Source organism: Oryzias latipes, chromosome 23, assembly GCF_053564925.1.
Source record: "Oryzias latipes strain Hd-rR chromosome 23, Olatipes_Hd-rR_3.1".
In the NCBI taxonomy this organism is placed as follows: domain Eukaryota; kingdom Metazoa; phylum Chordata; class Actinopteri; order Beloniformes; family Adrianichthyidae; genus Oryzias; species Oryzias latipes.
The window spans coordinates 7602317-7620802 of NC_136259.1; the positions used below are offsets into that span (position 1 = coordinate 7602317).

General features: G+C 40.2%; 2 protein-coding genes across 3 annotated transcripts in view; both read right to left on the minus strand.

Moving 5' to 3' along the window:
• The window catches only part of ahcyl2b (adenosylhomocysteinase like 2b), a 53118-nt gene extending 45053 nt beyond the window's left edge, over positions 1-8065 (minus strand). Inside the window, exon 1 of the mRNA XM_023952640.2 lies at positions 7562-8065. Within this exon, the coding sequence (XP_023808408.1) occupies positions 7562-7903 (342 nt within the window). The 5' untranslated portion in view covers positions 7904-8065. The remainder of the gene's footprint in view (positions 1-7561) is intronic.
• A 508-nt stretch (positions 8066-8573) lies between these two features.
• tmem209 (transmembrane protein 209) lies at positions 8574-17477 on the minus strand. 2 transcript variants are annotated; one of them, XM_078941527.1, is made up of 16 exons: positions 17387-17477; positions 16940-17093; positions 16809-16867; positions 15761-15892; positions 15453-15682; positions 14464-14668; positions 14216-14391; positions 13495-13566; positions 12860-12956; positions 11308-11433; positions 11091-11188; positions 10693-10782; positions 10103-10217; positions 9567-9664; positions 9377-9450; positions 8574-9301 (listed from the first exon to the last, which is right to left on the minus strand). In XM_078941527.1, exons 2-16 carry the CDS (start codon positions 17077-17079, stop codon positions 9247-9249), a joined length of 1767 nt encoding a protein of 588 aa, XP_078797653.1. In that variant the 5' UTR covers positions 17080-17093; positions 17387-17477; the 3' UTR covers positions 8574-9246. The 2 variants fall into 2 exon arrangements, with proteins under 2 accessions (XP_078797653.1, XP_004082947.1); XM_004082899.5 differs by lacking the exon at positions 10693-10782.
• Between the last annotated feature and the right edge of the window lie 1009 nt (positions 17478-18486).

Consider the following 18486-nt stretch of genomic DNA (forward strand, 5'->3'; position numbering starts at 1 on the left):
TCACTGCAGTACTTTTCCACTGGGAGGCTCTCGCCCCCCCTTTTTCCGCCTGGTTAAACTCATGATGTGACTTTAAACAACCACTTCTTGACCTGCTGCTAAGCTGAGTTTAACACATCTACAGATCTCAATGTGCCTTTAAGCTATTGTTTTTAGAACAGCAGCTAATGGATACATCAAAAACACTTAAGTACTTCAATAACTTGAACTAGGCGCCCTGTTCTATACATTAAGAGGCCCCTCCAACCACCAATAAAACGATTTTATTTTATTTGTTACACTTTTTTATTGGTGGGAAAGACAAACTGTCCTTGGTCTGTCTGTTAGATGGCCAAATAAAAATAAAGTATTTTAATAAAATTTTTGATCTCTTCTTTTAACCTTTATAAGAATTCCTAATTAAAACACATGTGGTAAATAAACTATATTTATTTCAACTAATTGTTTTACAAGAAATTACATTAGTTTAAAAAAGTGACATTCTTGACCTAATCATCACCAAAATAAAAGCCCACACATGTGGTGATTACAACTTATTGACTGTATATGAGAACTGAAGCGAGGGTGATGTCATGTGTGATGAAAATGAGTGATGAAAATGAGTTGCTCCCAGCTTCAACAAAATCAAGTTCATTCAGTCGCCATTTTTTGCGATTTGGACATCGCCATGTAGGAGTCAGACAACGTCAGTAAGCAGAGATTAGTCCGAGTCGTATTCTCGCCAATAAGGAGTGAGCTTGTTGGAAGTCCAAACCCGTACCACTTCAAAGCGGGCAACAACAAAATCTGTCAAATTTTTCAAACATTTGATTTGAGCCCACAGGCTTTTATTGAGGCATCTGATAGGCCAGTTTATAACTTGAATAACTTGCACTACATAAAAAGTATCCTAAACAAAAAAAATAAAAAATGGGTTGGCAAGAATGTGTTAAAAAGGTAGAGCAAAAGTTCTTATTCTGACAAATAGAAAGAGTGAGTAATAGCAGTTTAATTCTAAATGGAATTTTATAGGATTCTGGTTTCTTGGAACCAGCAGGTACTTCCTATTTGGAACATATGTGAATGTGTGTGTGTGCATGGGGACTGTCACTGTAAAGCGCTTTCGCGTTTTGAAGAAGGTAGAAAAGCGCAATATAAGTATACGCCATTTACCATTTAACATGGGGGGAGGGGGTCATTCAGTCCAGTTCCCAGTTACTACTCAACACTCCTCCAAACCTTACATTGTGTGGAATGTCTTGTTTTCGCTTTTCAAATTAAAAGACCAAACTACAGAATCAGTTCAACTTCAATTCACAAATTCACAATGGGTTCAGATTTTACCCAACTAGAAAATCATTTTGTGGTTTTGACTAATCCATGTCGCAAAATAGAAAGCGATTTTCATCATTTTCATCTCTGTTTTGACTCAGCAGGAAGAGGGATTCCTTAAAATTCATTATGATCGTGGTCAGATGGTTTTTCATTGAACAAAGAGAGCTTTTGATAAATCCATGTAATCCCAATGCAAAGACGAGTCTCGGCTCCAAGACTGAGGTGACTGCCAGATGAGCAGTACAGTGACACATTCTCCTTTTGCGGCCAGAGTCAAAAGACATTAATCAACCCACTAAAAATACTTTGTCCTCCTGACAAAAACCCATTAGGCGACACAGACTTTGATAAAATTTCTGTTGCTTTCATGTTTGGTGGGTTCACACAAAGAACTGGCTGGTGTAACCACACAAACTGGTCACTAAGGAGGATATTAAAGCTGGTGACCTGAACAGGATTACATGGCACCAAGTCACAACAACTGTGAGAAGCCTTGAATGAAAAAAGAACGGTCTTCATGACTCAAAGCCAGATGTACGATGACCTTTGGAGATAAATAACTCTCTAGCAGACGGTCCTTTTCTCCAGCAGAGCTGACACAGGTCACGGTAAGCCTGTTAGTTAGTAAGCACTACCAGGAACACAAGCTTATGAATGACATAATGTTGCTTTAGAGGGATAAGCGTTCTAAACCACAGCTGAATGAAGACACTTAAAACCATCACTGTGCATAAGTGATCGCTTTGTGTTAAGTCACTCAGATATATGGTAAACACTCAGCCATAGCGGTCACAAACATTCAGGATATAAACTCATCTATCAGAGTTCTTCAAGGAACTTTAACCCCAGACGTTACAGAGGATCCTACGTTACGAAATACAGTATCTCACAAGAGTGAGTACGCCACTCACATTTCTACATATATTTATTTGTATCTTCATGGGACAAACCTGCAGAAAGGAATTTTTGACACAATGAAAAGTAGTCTGTGTTCATCTGGTGTGGCGGTGAAGATTTATTTTTTCATAAAAATAACTTATAATACAGACATTAATAGCCAAACCCCTGGAAACAAAAGTGAGTACACCTCTAAGTGAAAATGTCTAAATTGAGAAGAATAAGGAATTTTCCTTCCCCAGTGCAAAGTGACTCTTTGGTGTTCAACATGGCACCTCATGGCAAACAACTTTCCGAAGTCTGTTGCTTTACATAAAGACTGCCTTGGAAATAAGAAGATTGCCAACACCCTGAAACTGTCAGGCCAAGACCATCCAACGGTTTAAAAAGAGAGGTTAGACTCAGAACAGGCCTCGCCATGGTTCAGTGCACATTCATTGCATCCAATGGTGGCCTTTCAAACATATATGTATAAGCATTGCTGCAGAGGTTGAAGGAAAAGGGGGTTACCCTGCCAGTGGTCAGACCATTCGCCACACTGAATCAATTTGGTCTAAATGGCTGTCGTCCCAGAAGAAAGCATTTTCTATACACGATACACAAAAAAGCCCAGAACCAGTTTGCTGAAATCAAGCAGGCTGAGGAATGGATGACTGGAACCATGTCCTGTGGTCTGATAAGACCAAAATAAACCTATTTGATTCAGACGGTGTCAAGCGTGTGTGTGCCATCAACCAGGTGAAGAGTACAAAGACAAGTGTGCCTTGCCTACAGTCAAGCATGGTGTTGGTAGAGTCATGGTCTGGGGCTGCATGAGTGCCTCCAACATTGGGGAGCTACAGTTCATTGAGGGAAACACTAATGCAAACATCTACTGTGGAAGAACTGAAGCAGAGCACGATTCCTTCTTTCGGAAACTGGGCCGCAGGACACTATTCAAGCACAACGAGCCAAAATAAAATATTAACACTGAGCATTTTCACCAGGGTGTATACACTTTTGTTGCTAAAGGTTTGCTATTAAAGTCTGTATTATGAGATATTTTGACTTATTTATATTTGCACTGCTATAAAAGATGAAAACCCGACTACTTTTCACTGTGTCAAAAATTCATTCCTGCAGTCTTGTCCCATGAAAAGATATAAATGAATATCTGCAGAAATGTGAAGGGTGTAATCACTTTTGTGAGATAGTTGATCACTGCCAAGCCAGCCAGGTCCCCGATCACGCTCATCAGCAACGCTAAAAGCCTACATCTGGCCTCACCTACAACAGAGAGACGGCCTTTTAATCCCCTAATGTGGCGACACGATAAAAAGCAAGGATTAAAAGCTTGCCATTCACTTAGCCCCTCAGTCAACTGCCTTTCGCACTGTTTACGCACTTGCGTCACCAGCCAGCACGCCGCGCACAACCTCTGCTGCACTTGGCCAGAGGAAAATCAACAGATTATGGAGAGCAAGATGCCAGCGGATGCATTTATAATGCAGAGCAGGACTGGAGCTATAATTACACTTTGGGTGAATTTCTGTCAAAGGAGATTGGAGCACAAATACTTCGATCTATTTGAGCAACAAACCAGACAGATTTCCTTCTATTATGTGTTTGCTTATGCCTTTCGATAAGGAAATTAATCGGGCGGCCATGCTGTAGAAAACTGGTCTATTGGCACTTTTCCATCAGGTACACATCGGAATTTGTTTACTCAAAGTAACTTCATCAAATATGATTGAACAAGTTCACTTGCATGTGAACCCTGGTATGATTTACTACAGTGTAAATGGAAATGGACCATCAAGAAACCCAGAACAGAAAAGAAGGCAAAGTTTGAGTCACGTTTAACCCTTTTATATGCTGGAACATTCTATCCTAACTTCACGTCATTCCAGCAGAGTAAAGCAGTTTTGCGCCGATATGCAACACTTTGCACATTAGTGAACCGACTGATTCACGTTGATCGCGTGAACGGCCGAAGAGTTCAAGTACAACAAAGAGTGTGGGAGGAGCTACTGCCAAAAGTTTTTAGCCTCATTGGTATATTATGGAGGACACGAATGATACTGAGAGCTTAACCCATAAAAACCCAGACCCATTTGTTCTTAAAAATAAAAGTGTATTTTACCACAAACCAAGTCGACCACAGATTCCATTTCTGATATTTTTCTGGTACACTGAAGTCACCATGGGTTCTTATGGGTCATGTTTATTGACTTTGAGGTGCTCTACAAATGGCGCCATGTTTGCGTTCATGAGATCAATCAGAGATTCTCCCAATACAGTAAGGTTCACCATCTAATGCCAGAGCTGTGACTGAATAACGACTGCTTTTGGCTGTACGTCTGTCTGTGAGACCTAGTTTGATGATGTGCTGTCCAATTCTCAAAAGTGAGAATAAAATTAAGGGAGCTTTTTATTATTTTATAGAAACATTGCTCGCCTAATGCTAGGTTGTGGGTGTGGTGGGCTGTAGGGTAGCAGGAGTGCAGGGAAGGGAAGGGGGTTTGCTTCGCACAAACAGTCCTCACCTCAACTCAGAGGTGAATCTCTAACGAACTACTGCCAATCTGCAGAAGGTGTCTTAGAAAATAATCGCTTTTTTTTGCCTTCAAACAGCACAATTATAATTAAAAGACCTCTGGGAACACTTTGAAAATAAATCAAAAGATGATGGGAGTTGGACTTTAAGGTGTGTTAAGATCATCCTGACTTGAACGCATCATGAGTAAAAACCGTATTTTTGACAAATAGCAGTTTTAAGTGGATTTACTACTGTTTAAACAGACTACCGAGATTTTCCATAATTCTGAGTGTCTGATGTTTTTTTTGATACATAGAAACTTTTTCACCAAGAAAACAACTAGTCCTAGTCGCATTACTCCTCCAGGTTTCTTCTTGACTGATAAACCTGCCCCCCTTGGTGAATCATAACCAAGGTTTGCCCTTACCGCTCGGTCACTTCCATATGCCGCCCGGCTCTGACAGCTGCAAGTACTTGAAGCTCTTTCCCTACTCGCTGAATTGCCGTCCTTTCTTTCACTTGACTGAAAAGCTCTTGACAAATGGGGATTCCAGCTGGGTTGCTTTGGGGATGGTCGAACTTAGGAGAAATCACTTGATGAGAACAACAATCTGTGAGAAAGCTGGAAAGGCCTTTTGGAAATAATCACTCTCAAAAGTTCCCTTGTTTTGGCTTTTTTTGGGAGTTTTTTTTGCCTTATTTTCGTCATTTGTATAGAAAACAAATTAAATTTGGCCCGTAATGGATAAATTAATAATTAAAATTATTTAACAGTAAAAAAAAAAAAAGATCCTTTCAAATCCGTGAATTGATTAAAAAATAATGAGTTTTTAACGCAAAAAAAAAATCTAGACACTATTTTTATTAAAGAAATCTTGAACTTTTAGTTCAGTTTACATAACTGATTCCATGAAAACTACTTTTCTTTATAACTATAACAATTGGTTTTGTGATGAAAGTATAAAAAATGAGTCGATACTGAATGTTAAATCATAATTCAATAAATCTCCGATTCATTTTTAGGGCCATGATACCCAACCATAAATCTTCTCCATTAATCCAAATTAGAGCACAGGACACAATTTGACACTCCGATCATCTTTTGGGAACACTATTCCCATCGTTCCCAGTGGTCTTTTAATTATGTTTATGCTGTTTTGAGCGGAAAAAAAAAATAGGGATAGGCTCCAGTCGGTACCAGTATTGTATCGGACAATATTTGCATAATCTGAGTTTGCCGGTATCATCCCGATAATAAAAAGTCAACGGAGTTTATTTTTCAGATACACTTTATTCTTGAAATTTATACTTGTTCCTAAGTTTCCACTGGGAAACTTATGTTTACATTCCTAGTCAGTAATCGACACGACTGCTTTCAGGTTTATGTTATTTTTGATAGTATTACATGTTTTTCCCAATAGATCCTTGGCAATAGGAGGCTTATGGTTATTGTCCGATAGTCAATAAATAATCTGACTGTTTTCCCCGATATATTCTAAAAGTTTTAAAAATGATGCTTATTTCCATAAGACCTTATTATGAATGTTAAAAAGGTCAGGTTTAGTGTGATTGTACAGCAAAAGAAAAGTTGTGCAATTCGAATAGAGAAACAAAAAGAAAATCGAAACTTTGTGTTATTATAGACGCTTAAATATTATCCCTATTAAAAATAACATGTTTCCCAGGATGTAGTTTCTGCAGAGCAGCAGGAGTTTGATAGAAATTTGACTGAGCTGGTGCCGAGTAACCCCACCCCTTCCCCTCTTTCAGTACTAAGAGCTTTCTGTTTACACTCTCTCCCGCTAGCTTACAGCCCCTCACACCCCCCACCCTAACATTAATGGTGCGACAAAAATGGCGAGCAATATTGAAGATATCCAGAATATCCAGAAGCTCATGGCCCGCCGATTGTAGCTTCTACGTCACAACTACAATATTATTCAAACCGCATTTTTATATCTATTCCTGATTCATTTGAATGAAGAAAGACTCAGAAATACAATTATAAGCTTAATTTTCTTTATTCGTGTCCATCATCAGAAGATGCCAGAGCATGTTAAAACAACAATTATCCTCAGTGCGTCTCTAACACCAACTTTCCCCTCATCAGCTCTAGTAACAGATCTTGTTCTTGTGCAAGCACAGGTCCAGAACCACATCTAGGCGTTTTCCAGGCTGAGTCAGGCACTAGTAAGTAGGAGTCTGGAGAGCCCTGAGTCACAGAGGGGAACACTCACTGTGGGGCTGACACTGACTCAGTTGTGCTTGTGTGAGGGCTTCACATTGACCATAAACACTACCAGCATCAGCTTAATAATAAGGGCCTCAGTACTGAAAACAGAAATGTAGAATTCTGTGGCTTTATGTTCACACATCATCATGTAACTTTCTATTTGTGGCTGGAAGAGAAGAGAAACCCATTTGTTTCTCTGCTTGGTGCTAAAACTATTTTAGCACTTATGTTGTCTGTGATTTACAGCATTTCTAGCTCAAATGGCCTGTCAGAAAGATAAAAGTGAGAGTGACCTATAGTTTCCGTCAAACTTAAGAGAAGAGTTAGATACCGATAGGACGCCTTCAAATATCCCTTAACGGTGCAGAAATGCTCATTAAATTGAGGTTTACGGGCTCGATTACCCCCTCTGGGTTGTTGGTAGCGCGGATGCCCATAATTAAGAGCTTTAAACCGGCACGCGGAATCAGCGCTAGCTTGCTAGCATCGTCACACAATGCCAGCTTACCCAGCTGAGTCCGCGGTGGTGGTCCAAAAACGGCAAGCCTATAGCACAGCCACCGTGGAGGGAGAAGAAGGAAAATGTCGTCCCACTTTACCTTTTTCATTCGTGGAGCTTCGGCGACGGTGCCGTCACGGTTGACAAAAGCCTCCCCTCCGTTCTGCTGCGGGTCGGTACGCTTCATAGCCGACGCCTGAGGAAGCTTAGCGGCGTTCGGGGTGAGTAAGCCCGGGCTGCTGTCGCCGGCTTTCGCGGAGGACTCCACGGTGAGGGACGCGGCGGCAGAGCCAGAGGAACCCGCCGCAAACGAGTCGATTTTAGGCAGGGACTTGTCCTCGGATGTCGGTGACATCGGGGATCCGGCCGACAAGTCTTTGCCGGTGGGAACGTCTTTGAGTTCGACCTCTGCCATTTTCGCTGCCACAACCTGGACTGACATCGCTGCAGTTTCTCAAAGTCCTTTTCCAGCACTGATAGAGCCGAACGGATGTGAACTGATGTAGCGAAAGCGCCCCGGTGCATTGTGGGCTATGTAGTTTATGAAAAGAAAATGAAGCAGCCTCTAGACAACTGTTTTTGCTAGTAACAATAACACCTTTTTAGGATTTACGAATGGTAAAAATAATTTAGTAACTAACACTAGGATTTTACTACATTCCCCGTGAGAAAAAATAAAATATTGTCAATAAATAACCCCTTTAAACTGAACCCTTAATAAATTGTGTGGGATATGCTAAATTTCTTTATTTACATTTAATTTTATAGGACTTAATTCATCTTGATTGTGGTCAGTCGTAATGAATTCAAAATACTCCTTAATATTGTTATCCAATAAAAGGAAATTTAAATTAATCCTTGCTTATCTGAATTGCTAAAAATTAATTTAAAAAGCATATCATCATGTTGCTTTTTAAATAATATACAAAATAAATTAAGAATCCAGAACAAATAGAACATGCAGACATACATCATTATATATAACATTATTGCTTCAATGGTGGTTGATCATGAAAGGGTACAGGAGTAAGGTCAAACCATTGAGCAGAGCTGCAGTGACACCTAGCGGATGGGTTTGGTAATCCAACTTACTGAATAGAACAGAGACGAAATGTTCACACAAAGATTTTATTTCCACATCTTTCCAAAAAATTCAAACACCAAGGTTATCTATAACTTTACAGGTTTCAGTTGTAACCAGCAACGGGCAAAAATTAAATCAAGGCTTCCTTATTTATATAAAAAAGATGAGGATTTTAAAAAATACCTCAAAACACAGAAAAACTTTCTATCTTCACTTGTACACAATTACTTTAAGTACTGTAACAATTTTAATAATGAAGAAAAATCTTTTATAAATCAATCCAATCCATTTTCATCCAGGTTAATTCAAGCAAAGATCAAGGCTTTTATTGTTGTAGGCATTTATTCTTACAAAAAAGCAGGAAGTGGCTGCGGTCTAACGTAAAACAAAACAAAACACCTGTATTTTGTATCTACATTCAAGCTGATGGATCTGAGCCCTTAACAGCTGATCAGACACATCTTACTTTAAAAGGCTGCTATGCTGGTACATTCCAATGAGTATAAAATAAAGGGTTGTATCCGAAGAACTTTGCCATATAAAATAATAAAATATCAATGAGGCTTTTGGGTCGTCGACAGATCTGTGCATCCTTAAAAACATGCAGTTTGTACTTTCCAAATATGATTTTTTCCCAATGTGCCTCAGAAAGTCACTGACTCTGGCTTTGAGGAACCAAACAGCTGTAGGCTGATCTTACATCACTCTTCAAATATCCACAGGATATTCACACCAGAAAGGCCCAGATTTACCCTCCTACAGATAATACGACAACATTAGAAAATAAATTCTCGATTTCAGATCTTTTTAAAGGAATTACCAAGAACTTACCCCAACATTCCCGATTCTTTGGTCTTAATGACGTAGAGGAACATGAGGACTGTGTGAAACAGGTTGTTCCTGCCCTAAATCAGACATTATATAGTGCAGTTGTAGATTAACAAGACAAAACTGCAAAAAAGTTATTAAAAGAAGTGCTGCAAGTTATTAAAGGGGGAAGTCAAAGGTGGTTTTTAGTCACCTTTGGAAGACTGTAAATGTGTCCCTGGTATATGAGCTGGTAGTGTGGAGGAGAGGTGCTGCTTTGGTGGATGCAGAAGACGTTCTCCTTGGTGACGTCTGCAAGAAAAGAGCACATTTCCTCTCCTAATACAACTCCGATGCAGAAAGTTCAGACTCCACATCAATTTATTTGACAGATTTCCAAATATAAACCAAATTTGTCCGGTTATGACGGCAGTTTGCCCACATAAATAATAGGGATGGAGAAACCAAAGCTTCCCAAACCACTGAAGCAATATGAACCAATTATGTTAAAAAGTTTCGTTGGCACAACAGAATTAGTTGCAAATGGTTGGCAAACCACGAGTGATGTAATGAGGTAAATCACATGATCATACGGAATGCGAAGCGAGTGCTTGCTATGAAAGATCAATACAAAATTAAGCCCTTCGAATAGAACCTTTCTGATAGATACATGTTTTTTTTATGTTTTAAAAAAAGTAATGGTTGACATGGAACAAAAAAAAGCGCAATTCTTTGCACAGTGAGGCTCACCAGGCTTGTCCGGAGTGTGGCGGAAGTGCTGCGAAGTAAACGTTTTCCCGTCAGGGTACTTGGGATGTGGGGGCAATCTCGAGTCCAAGTAAGTGCAGAAGACATGCATCAAGACCTAAAAATACAAAACAAATATGTTGTTAATTCCCTTAAATGCTTTTTTTTCCCGTCTTGTTTTTGGTTGCAACTGTGACTGACACAAACAGACTATGACAACACGACAAAAACAACAAACCTGACGGACAAAAGCAGAATTCTTTTACGCTTTCCAGTGTAATAGAATACATTATTAGTCGTTTAAAGCTACTTTCAATATTTTTAAGCCACTAGGACTTGGAGAAAAGAAAAAAAAAGAGGATTTCTTTCAATTAATTTTAAAATCTGGATTTCATTTTAACCCCTGGATGCAAATCATTTTGATGCAAATATGCATCAAACCATAGCTGGAAATAAATTCAGCCATCAAAAGGGTAAAGCATCTTTGATGAATCCATAACATTCATGCTGCACAGCCCTGTTCTGACCCCTGAGGTCCTCTGCATTAATTTCACCCTTTTTCCCCTCAATCCCCATTCATGCTCCAAACCCACTTTACAGGGTTGCTGGAGCCTATCCCCGCTGATATTTGGGCCAAGGCGGGAAACACGCTGGACAGGTCGACCGTTCGTCACAGGGTCACACTAAGGGATAATTTAGAGACACACAGAACCTATGAAGCTTGATTTAGGACTGTGGGAGGAAACCGGAGAAAACCCACATATGCTTGAGGAGAACGTGCAAACACCACATAGAAATTACCCAGCCGGAATTCAAACCGAGGCAGGAGTGCTAACCAGTACACCACCATGCAACCCTTTTCAACAAATACATAAAAATCCCCTCTCAATCCTGGCTGCAGTCTGCCCTAAATTTCTTGTTTTCCAACCACTAATGCTGGAATTAGCCTTGTCCTTTGTTCCTCTGCTCTTTGGCTGAACTGTGGACTCACAGCGCAGTCGGTGGGAAGGTCGGTATCCCACTTCCTGTTCTTCAGGTCACCGCCTCCATTCCATCGAAAGGAGCTCATACATCCACTGTGAGCCAACTCTGACAGAAAAAAACCCCCAGAATATATTGACAAGAGGATTTTTTAAAATCGCAAATTCGATTATCAAATTTTTTAACAATCATTCTCAGGAACTCAAACGATGTCAAGTTGAACCCACCTTTTATCCGGTCCACTAGGTATTCTTGGTTGGGGGTTATGTCCAAGTACTGGACGATGGAGGTCAGAGTCGGGATGGAGGAGGCCTTCATCACCGCTGCCTGTTTCAGGCTGCTTATACTGGCCTCTAGTGGAGCAAAGAGGAAACACAACTTACAACTTATAGCATGCGGTCGAAGCAGGATCAGTTTAAAGTGAATGGAAAACCAGATTGGTTTCAATATCAGAATATATTTTTTTCAAATTTACAATTCTATCTTTAAAAAAGTCAATTTTTTTTTAAGTTTAAGTTTTTAAAGTTAATTTGAAATTTTAATTAGAGGGGTTAAATATGCAAACCTAAATCTGTTACCAAATAAAAAATATGTTGATTTGTAACGGCTGCTGTATTTTCGACTTTTGTTTTTTTTCGGTTTCTCCCTCTTTGTTTTTACTCCTCAAATTACAGTTTTAATTCAGACTTTTCGTTTTGGGGCTGACCCTAATTTGACGTGGGGGCGGGGCTTTGAGCTCATCAATATGCCGTCATTTTCGTGCACGTGCCAAACTTTGGTAAAGCATCATCCCTACTGTTCACCAGGACAGCGTGTTATGAGGAACTCTCGCCGTGTGAGGTATTAGTGATCAAAATAGCCTTGATGACGACTCGCTATACATGGACAAGTAGCAGAACACAAAAAAAACAACAACTAATAAATCATTTCTATTTCCCTGCAACAGTTTTATTTAAATAAAAGTCAACATAACTGAAATTATACTGCAATAACCTGCGTCTATGTAACAGGCAGGAATCGAACATCATTTGATAGTTCAAAGACGTGAAGAGGTCAATTCGATTGGTCAAACATGTTATTTGATGCCTTAAACACTTTAAGCTGCCTTGAGATCGTTTTAGGTTGCGTGTCAACATTTAGGCTAATCATCTATTGCTGTTTCTGCTATCGCACAACACAGACGCACAAGTTGATGATGACACATTTTCGATTTATTGTGCAGGCCTACTGTACGCTACTGTACGAGGAGGGATGACACAGGCGGTGTTGCTGTGCAGCGGGAATGATGTCACCCTAACCTCCGTCGCTCGATGTCAATCGTGTCCCAGCAGCCGATGGGCTCAAAGCCCCGCCCCAACTCCAAAAAACCAAACGTTTATTTGAAGCTGTAAATTAAAGACTGAAAACAGCAGCTGTAACAAATTCACTTTTTGGTAACAGTTTTAGGTTGTTTTTTTTTTTTTTTATTTGAGTTTCAAACTAACAGTTTATGTTTTCCACATTTTCAATGAGTTGAAAATATATTGTTTCAAATTTATAATTCAGATTTCTTTAAATATTTTCAATATTTCTTTCTTTTACCATGGGAACTTTCAAGTTTCCAATGTTTTTTGTGTGTTTTTTTTCCAAATGTACAATCTGGTTTTTATCCTTGTTTGACCCCAATCTAGATACCAGAACCATCAGGTTCTGAAATACTTTTTAAAATAAAACAATGAGCGACTTTAAAGATTATTTCCTTCGTTTAAATCCTGTCAGGATCCCGTCATGTTGTCTTACCTCCGATCTGCAGCTCTGGACAGCCCATCCTCCTCAGCTGACTGTTGACAGAGTCCATTTCCTTCACTAGAGGGTCCAAGATGGTGTCACTGATCCACTAAAGATTAAAAAAAAAAAAAAAGAAAGAATCAATTTTCTTATTCTGGTTAGTTTTCTTAACCTTTAAAGCTCTGTAAGCTTTAAAGCTACGACTGGCTGCTGGAAAGCCAAACTTGCACTCACAACTAACTCTAGGAAAAATGCCGTAAAACTGTTTCCTAAACAAAAGTCAAATTAAAACACGGGGGGAACAAAGTGGTCATAGTTGTTCGTGGTTTGTTCTGATTTTGGTGATTTTATTGGTGTATACCATGGGGAACTATGTATTTTAAACCTTTTTAAACTTAATCTATGTTATGTTGGTTTTATTTTGTGCAATTTCATGTCAATAATGTCCTTTTTTATTTATTTTATTTTATCTACAGTCTCTTGGTGGCTGCCATGGTCGGCACGGGACAGAGGATGAAAATGAGCAAAGGCCACATACAATCCTGCGTGTGTACAGTGTTTCTCTATTGTAGAGCACTCCACGCTGTTTTTTGTTTGCGTTGTACCTTTAATAAATAAATGCAATCAGACACAATATGACAGCTCACGTTTCGGAGTTTGGCTGTCCAGCTGTCGATCCGGTCCATTACTGCACGACTTGTGGTGATTCTGGCCCACACCTGCAGGAAAAAAGGAGACATTTACTCTGTGGAAACCGACTTCTGTAACGTTTCCCACGATTTCTCTGAAGCTCCGTTTCACACGCCCCTCGGAAACAGACGCTCCAGTGTTTCTGGCTTCTGCGTTCAAAACTCTCGTGTTCACACGGAGCTACGCGAGTTTTTAGGACTGTCTTTGCAGAAAATGCGTGACCTTGAGCGCATGTTGCCGGTTAAACCAGTTGAACTTTGAGCAATCAGGGACTCTGATCTGGCAGTGACGTATGGCTGGCGTCCCTTTTAATTCATTGAAGTAACAGCCGTTTGAGCATTGATCATGGAGGAGAAATTAATAACTGCGGTTTTTGGCCGGCTGGAATTCTATGACAAGACTTTCATATCTCAGAATAGAGCTGTGTAAGAAAAAGCCTGGAGAAAGATTTGGGAGATTTGCACCGCTTGGACATTTCACACCAAACCCATGAGTTACTAAACAGTAAAAAAAAGAAAAAGAATTGCTTTTGTGTTGTATCCGGTGTGAACACTTGGGGTAAAGGCATGTTTAAGAATGGGCTTTTTTGAACACACGTCGCATGCCTGGTGTGTACGGAGCTCGAGAGGACATCTTCAGCTTTTTATAAATTTTTTTGAGCACTGCCAAAAAACAGACCTCCTCTGCAGCCTGTTTGGATCCCAGGTCCGTGTCGTCTTTGTGGGCCGATGGCGCTTGGGAGCGGCACGCCGGCTGGTAGAGGAATTTCCTCAAACTCTGCGCATAATCCCCCACCGAACGGTTGTAGTTCCAGAAAGTTGGGCTGTGATTCGGAGACACAGACTCTGGACTCCCTGGACGATAAAATAGATGTCAAGAAGAAATAAAAAGACGTTTGAGCAGGAGGAATCCTTCACGGTTCTTACCCAGCTGGCTGCGGTGGCTCTTCTCCTCCTCTGTGTGCAGAAACCTCTCCAGGCTTTTCAGATCCTCCATGTAATCCTCTTTGCTTCCAGGGGAGTTAAACACCGAAGGAGACGTGCGATACCGAGCCCTCAGGCTGGAACCTTCTGCCGACCCGACAGTTTTCGGGAAAGGAGAAGAGCCCGAAGACGCGCTGTAGCTCAGCACCTTCAAGGACAAGATGGAAGCCAAAGTCATATACATTTCATGTTTTCTTCACTCACAATTCTTCTTTTGCCGCTGCCACATGCTAAAAAACTCACCAAAATGTACCAAACCCAGTACACGGTAGAAATGAATTTTGGGCATAGTGAACGACGGGACAAATTTGGGTTTTAAAGTTTGTAGATTTTGAATGGGGGTGCGAGCTTATTAAAGTCAAGACCCATCCTTTTAACCTGGCTTTTAGCGGATTTTTTACTACTTTTATTTAGTTATTCATTTATATGCATTTATTTATTTATCCATTTTATCTTGTTTTATGAACTTAAACTAGATTTTAAACCCGTTATTTTAATTTACCTTATTTCAATGTTTTATTGTTTATTGCTTTTATCATAACGTTTACTTTTTCATTCTCATTTTTATTCCCGGTGCTTCCTCAGTTGGGACCTCTCCCTCTGGGTCGGCTGCTGTTCAGCCACTGCAGCTCTGGATGGGAACCTGCATCATCGCTTAGATGTGGTGGAGCTGGTCCCAGAAGACCAAAAAATAAAATGGTTGCTATGGAAATAAAACCAACAGGAAAGGAAAGTTTTTTTTTTTTTTTTTTTTATGAATTTGTCACGCGAAGCTCAGACCGCCGGTGGGAGGGGCAGAGGGGCGTTTAGCAGCTGTTCAGCCAGTGAGGGCAGGTCAGGAGGGGTCAGCGACGGCAGACCCGATTAGCACCTGCAGACCATACAACGCTGCTCGCCGTTTCCATTTGACTTCATTCTAGTTTTAGACTAACCTTCCCAAAAGCTCCCGGGGAAGAAAAAGGATTTCCTGCACTGCTGGGTGTGGAAGGGCCACTGAGAGACGGGCTGTATCCCGTTACACAGCTGGGGGAGAATTTGGGGCTGCTTGAAGGAGTCCGAGAGGGACTGAAGCTCAGGACACTCTGGCCCTGCAGGGGGGACGATTGGGCTGGAACGGGGGTTTCCTTCTTTTCTGGCATTTGGGGCGGAGAAGCTCGGACAACTGCAACGAGAAAGAATTCGGGGATAAATGACTAATAATCATAGTCCTTCAAATAAACAGAAACATGGTTGGGCTCACTTGTGTTTCTCAGTCCCAAAAGGCGATGCTGCTCCGGGGTCACGGCGATGGTGGATGGGGCCATCGTGTACTTAAAATATTTCCAGAAGTCAAAAAGGGCGTTGAGACTAAAGAGAGAGGCTAGGACCAGTTCTGAAACAGAGGATGGAAAAAGGCAAACACGGAGAAAATAATGAAAGATAAGTTTGGGGTTTAACTAAGTGAAACATTTTGAACACTTGTGCAACTATATATTAAATATTTTAAATAGATCAGAAAACTTATGAATCAAATCCAACTTCACTTTGGAAAAATTGGAAACCGATTGATTCAAGTTAAGGATAAATTTCCTTCAGTGCAGCCTCTTGCTTTATTTGACATAAAAAATAGCTTTCGAATAATTTTCATGTACAAATTCAAAATTTCGTCAATAGAAATTCCACCTTTATTTGATTAAAATGAATAAACCCCATTTAACAGGTTTCTTACTAATTGACAGCAGATTTATTGTGACAGTTGTTCATAATATTGTATGCTGCTAATAAAGTAGCTTATTAACTACATTTATCATTATATTTAGAAAATACCAGCTTTAGTGCCCGTTTTTGTATTTATTGGTTGCATCTTAAAGGTCAAATGAGGCTGAAGTTGTTTTTGTAGCTTCTACCTTGACAGTATTGAGTTTGGGAAAATCTATATCACATTTCAGTGGTTTCTACACCAAATTTAGTGTACAAATAAAGTTTAAAGCAGCTGCAGATATTTCACAGAAGAGGAAAATAAACTTTACCATCAAAAAGTTAAGAGAAACTGGAGGCCGTGACAATATTAAACTGGCCTGTGGCTGATGTAGCTTCACTGTTGGCTCCACTAACTGCAGGAAATTCCTCATCTAGTGCTTTTAAAATATTAAAATGATATTTCATTACTCAACATTACTGGTTTTAGTACAAAAACCGGACTAACTGATTATTTTTGCAGTAAGGCATTTGCCACTTGTGTTGCACCTTTTCAGAAACAGCAGATATGGAATTAAAAGCAAAACCCACAGCAGTGAGTAAATCCTCACCGATGTACCAGATGGGCCAGTAGGTGATGTTGTAGTATCGGCTCAGCAGCTTCCCACACCTGTCACGAAAGACGCCACAATGATAGAAACAGGTTATAAATAATACATAATAATACTATAGTAGTACTTACATTTCAGTGTAAATCATTCCAGCTAAGGACACGTTGAGAACGGCCCAGGCCAAGACGACCTGTCGCGCCTGCTCCTCTCTTCTCAACCTCAGCGCTTTATCGATCATGGAGGGAGCCCCCTCCTTTGGCGGGGTCAACATGGTTCCAGATCAGGCTGGCAAAATCAACACAGGTATGCTCAGAAATAAACACATAGAAAATTCATGAAGTCAAGAGGAATAAAAAATACCTATATTTGTTTGAAACCCATAGCAACAATGACTATGCGGCACGATATATTTTAACATGTCACGACATAGCCGAGCAGAAAGCTAAAGTTAGTAAGCTAATGCTAACGCCATCGTGTTAATGCTTTATGACGAAATATAAACAAATAACAACAAATTCTTCACTGGGGACATGATTTTAAGAATTAAAGTTGATTCAAAACTTAAAAGAAATATATACCTCGGTGAAGGGAGTTCCACCAACACCGCTGCATCGTTTGTTTCTGGTACCCGGATGTAGTTTTACGTACTTCCGGTACGAAACATCCGCCGCTGGACGAATAAAAAATAAAGTAACTTTTTTTTTTTTTCTTATTGAGGATGCTTTTTAAATACTACATGTGAGTCACTGTAAACAAATTTTAGCTTTAAAATGGAAAATTTTCCCGTCTATTATTTATAGAATTATTTTAAAAGCTCAGGTTTGTGCAAATAACATGGGTTAAGCCTTGTAATGATAGAGTTTTTTTTAATCTGTTCATCTATTAAATTCGCTACTCATAATAAGTAAGGGATGTTGTTATTTACATAAGTGCTTTTCCTAATTGGTTGGATTTTTGGTGGAATAAGTTCCCTTTAATTTTACTAATAAGGAATAAGAAGGAACATCATTTTTATTACCCCAAAATCAAGACAATAATAAAGATAGCCCCAAATAACAGAAAAACAATGACAGCTTGACAGCGGTGTGTCATGCTCCTCATCCGCCTCATGATGTTGGTCTGAGGCAATGCGTTCCACTTTTCCACCACATGCAGTTCAGACAGGTAACAGAGGGTGGGGTTCGATCATCCAGTCTCTGCTTCAGCTGGGCCCAGACATGCTCTACGCCACGGGATCAGGTCAGGGGTTATTGTTGGCCGTACCATATGAGGAACTCCAACTTCCTGAAGTTGATTCTGGCACAATGTGATGGAGCTTTATCATCCATGAACAGAAAGTTGGGGGTGTGTCGGTGGAATTGGGGGATAATGATGGTTCTGTGATGGCTCTTGAGGTAAGAACGTGCAGTTACTGAACCATCTACAAGAATCAAATCAGTTTTGCGCTGACTGGTGATGCCTGTCTAGACTGTTGCACCTCCATCACCAAAGCAAACCCTGATGACTATGTTGACCTCGGCGTATCGCTCACTTCACCTTCTTCAGCAACACTGACGACCATCATTTTGTCTGTGCAAGGTGACAGTTCAATGAACAGGACAGTGGACCATTGCTGCTTTGTCCAGGTCACGTGCTTTTGTGGTCACTGCAAACATTCACCGAGGTGTCTTGGTATCAG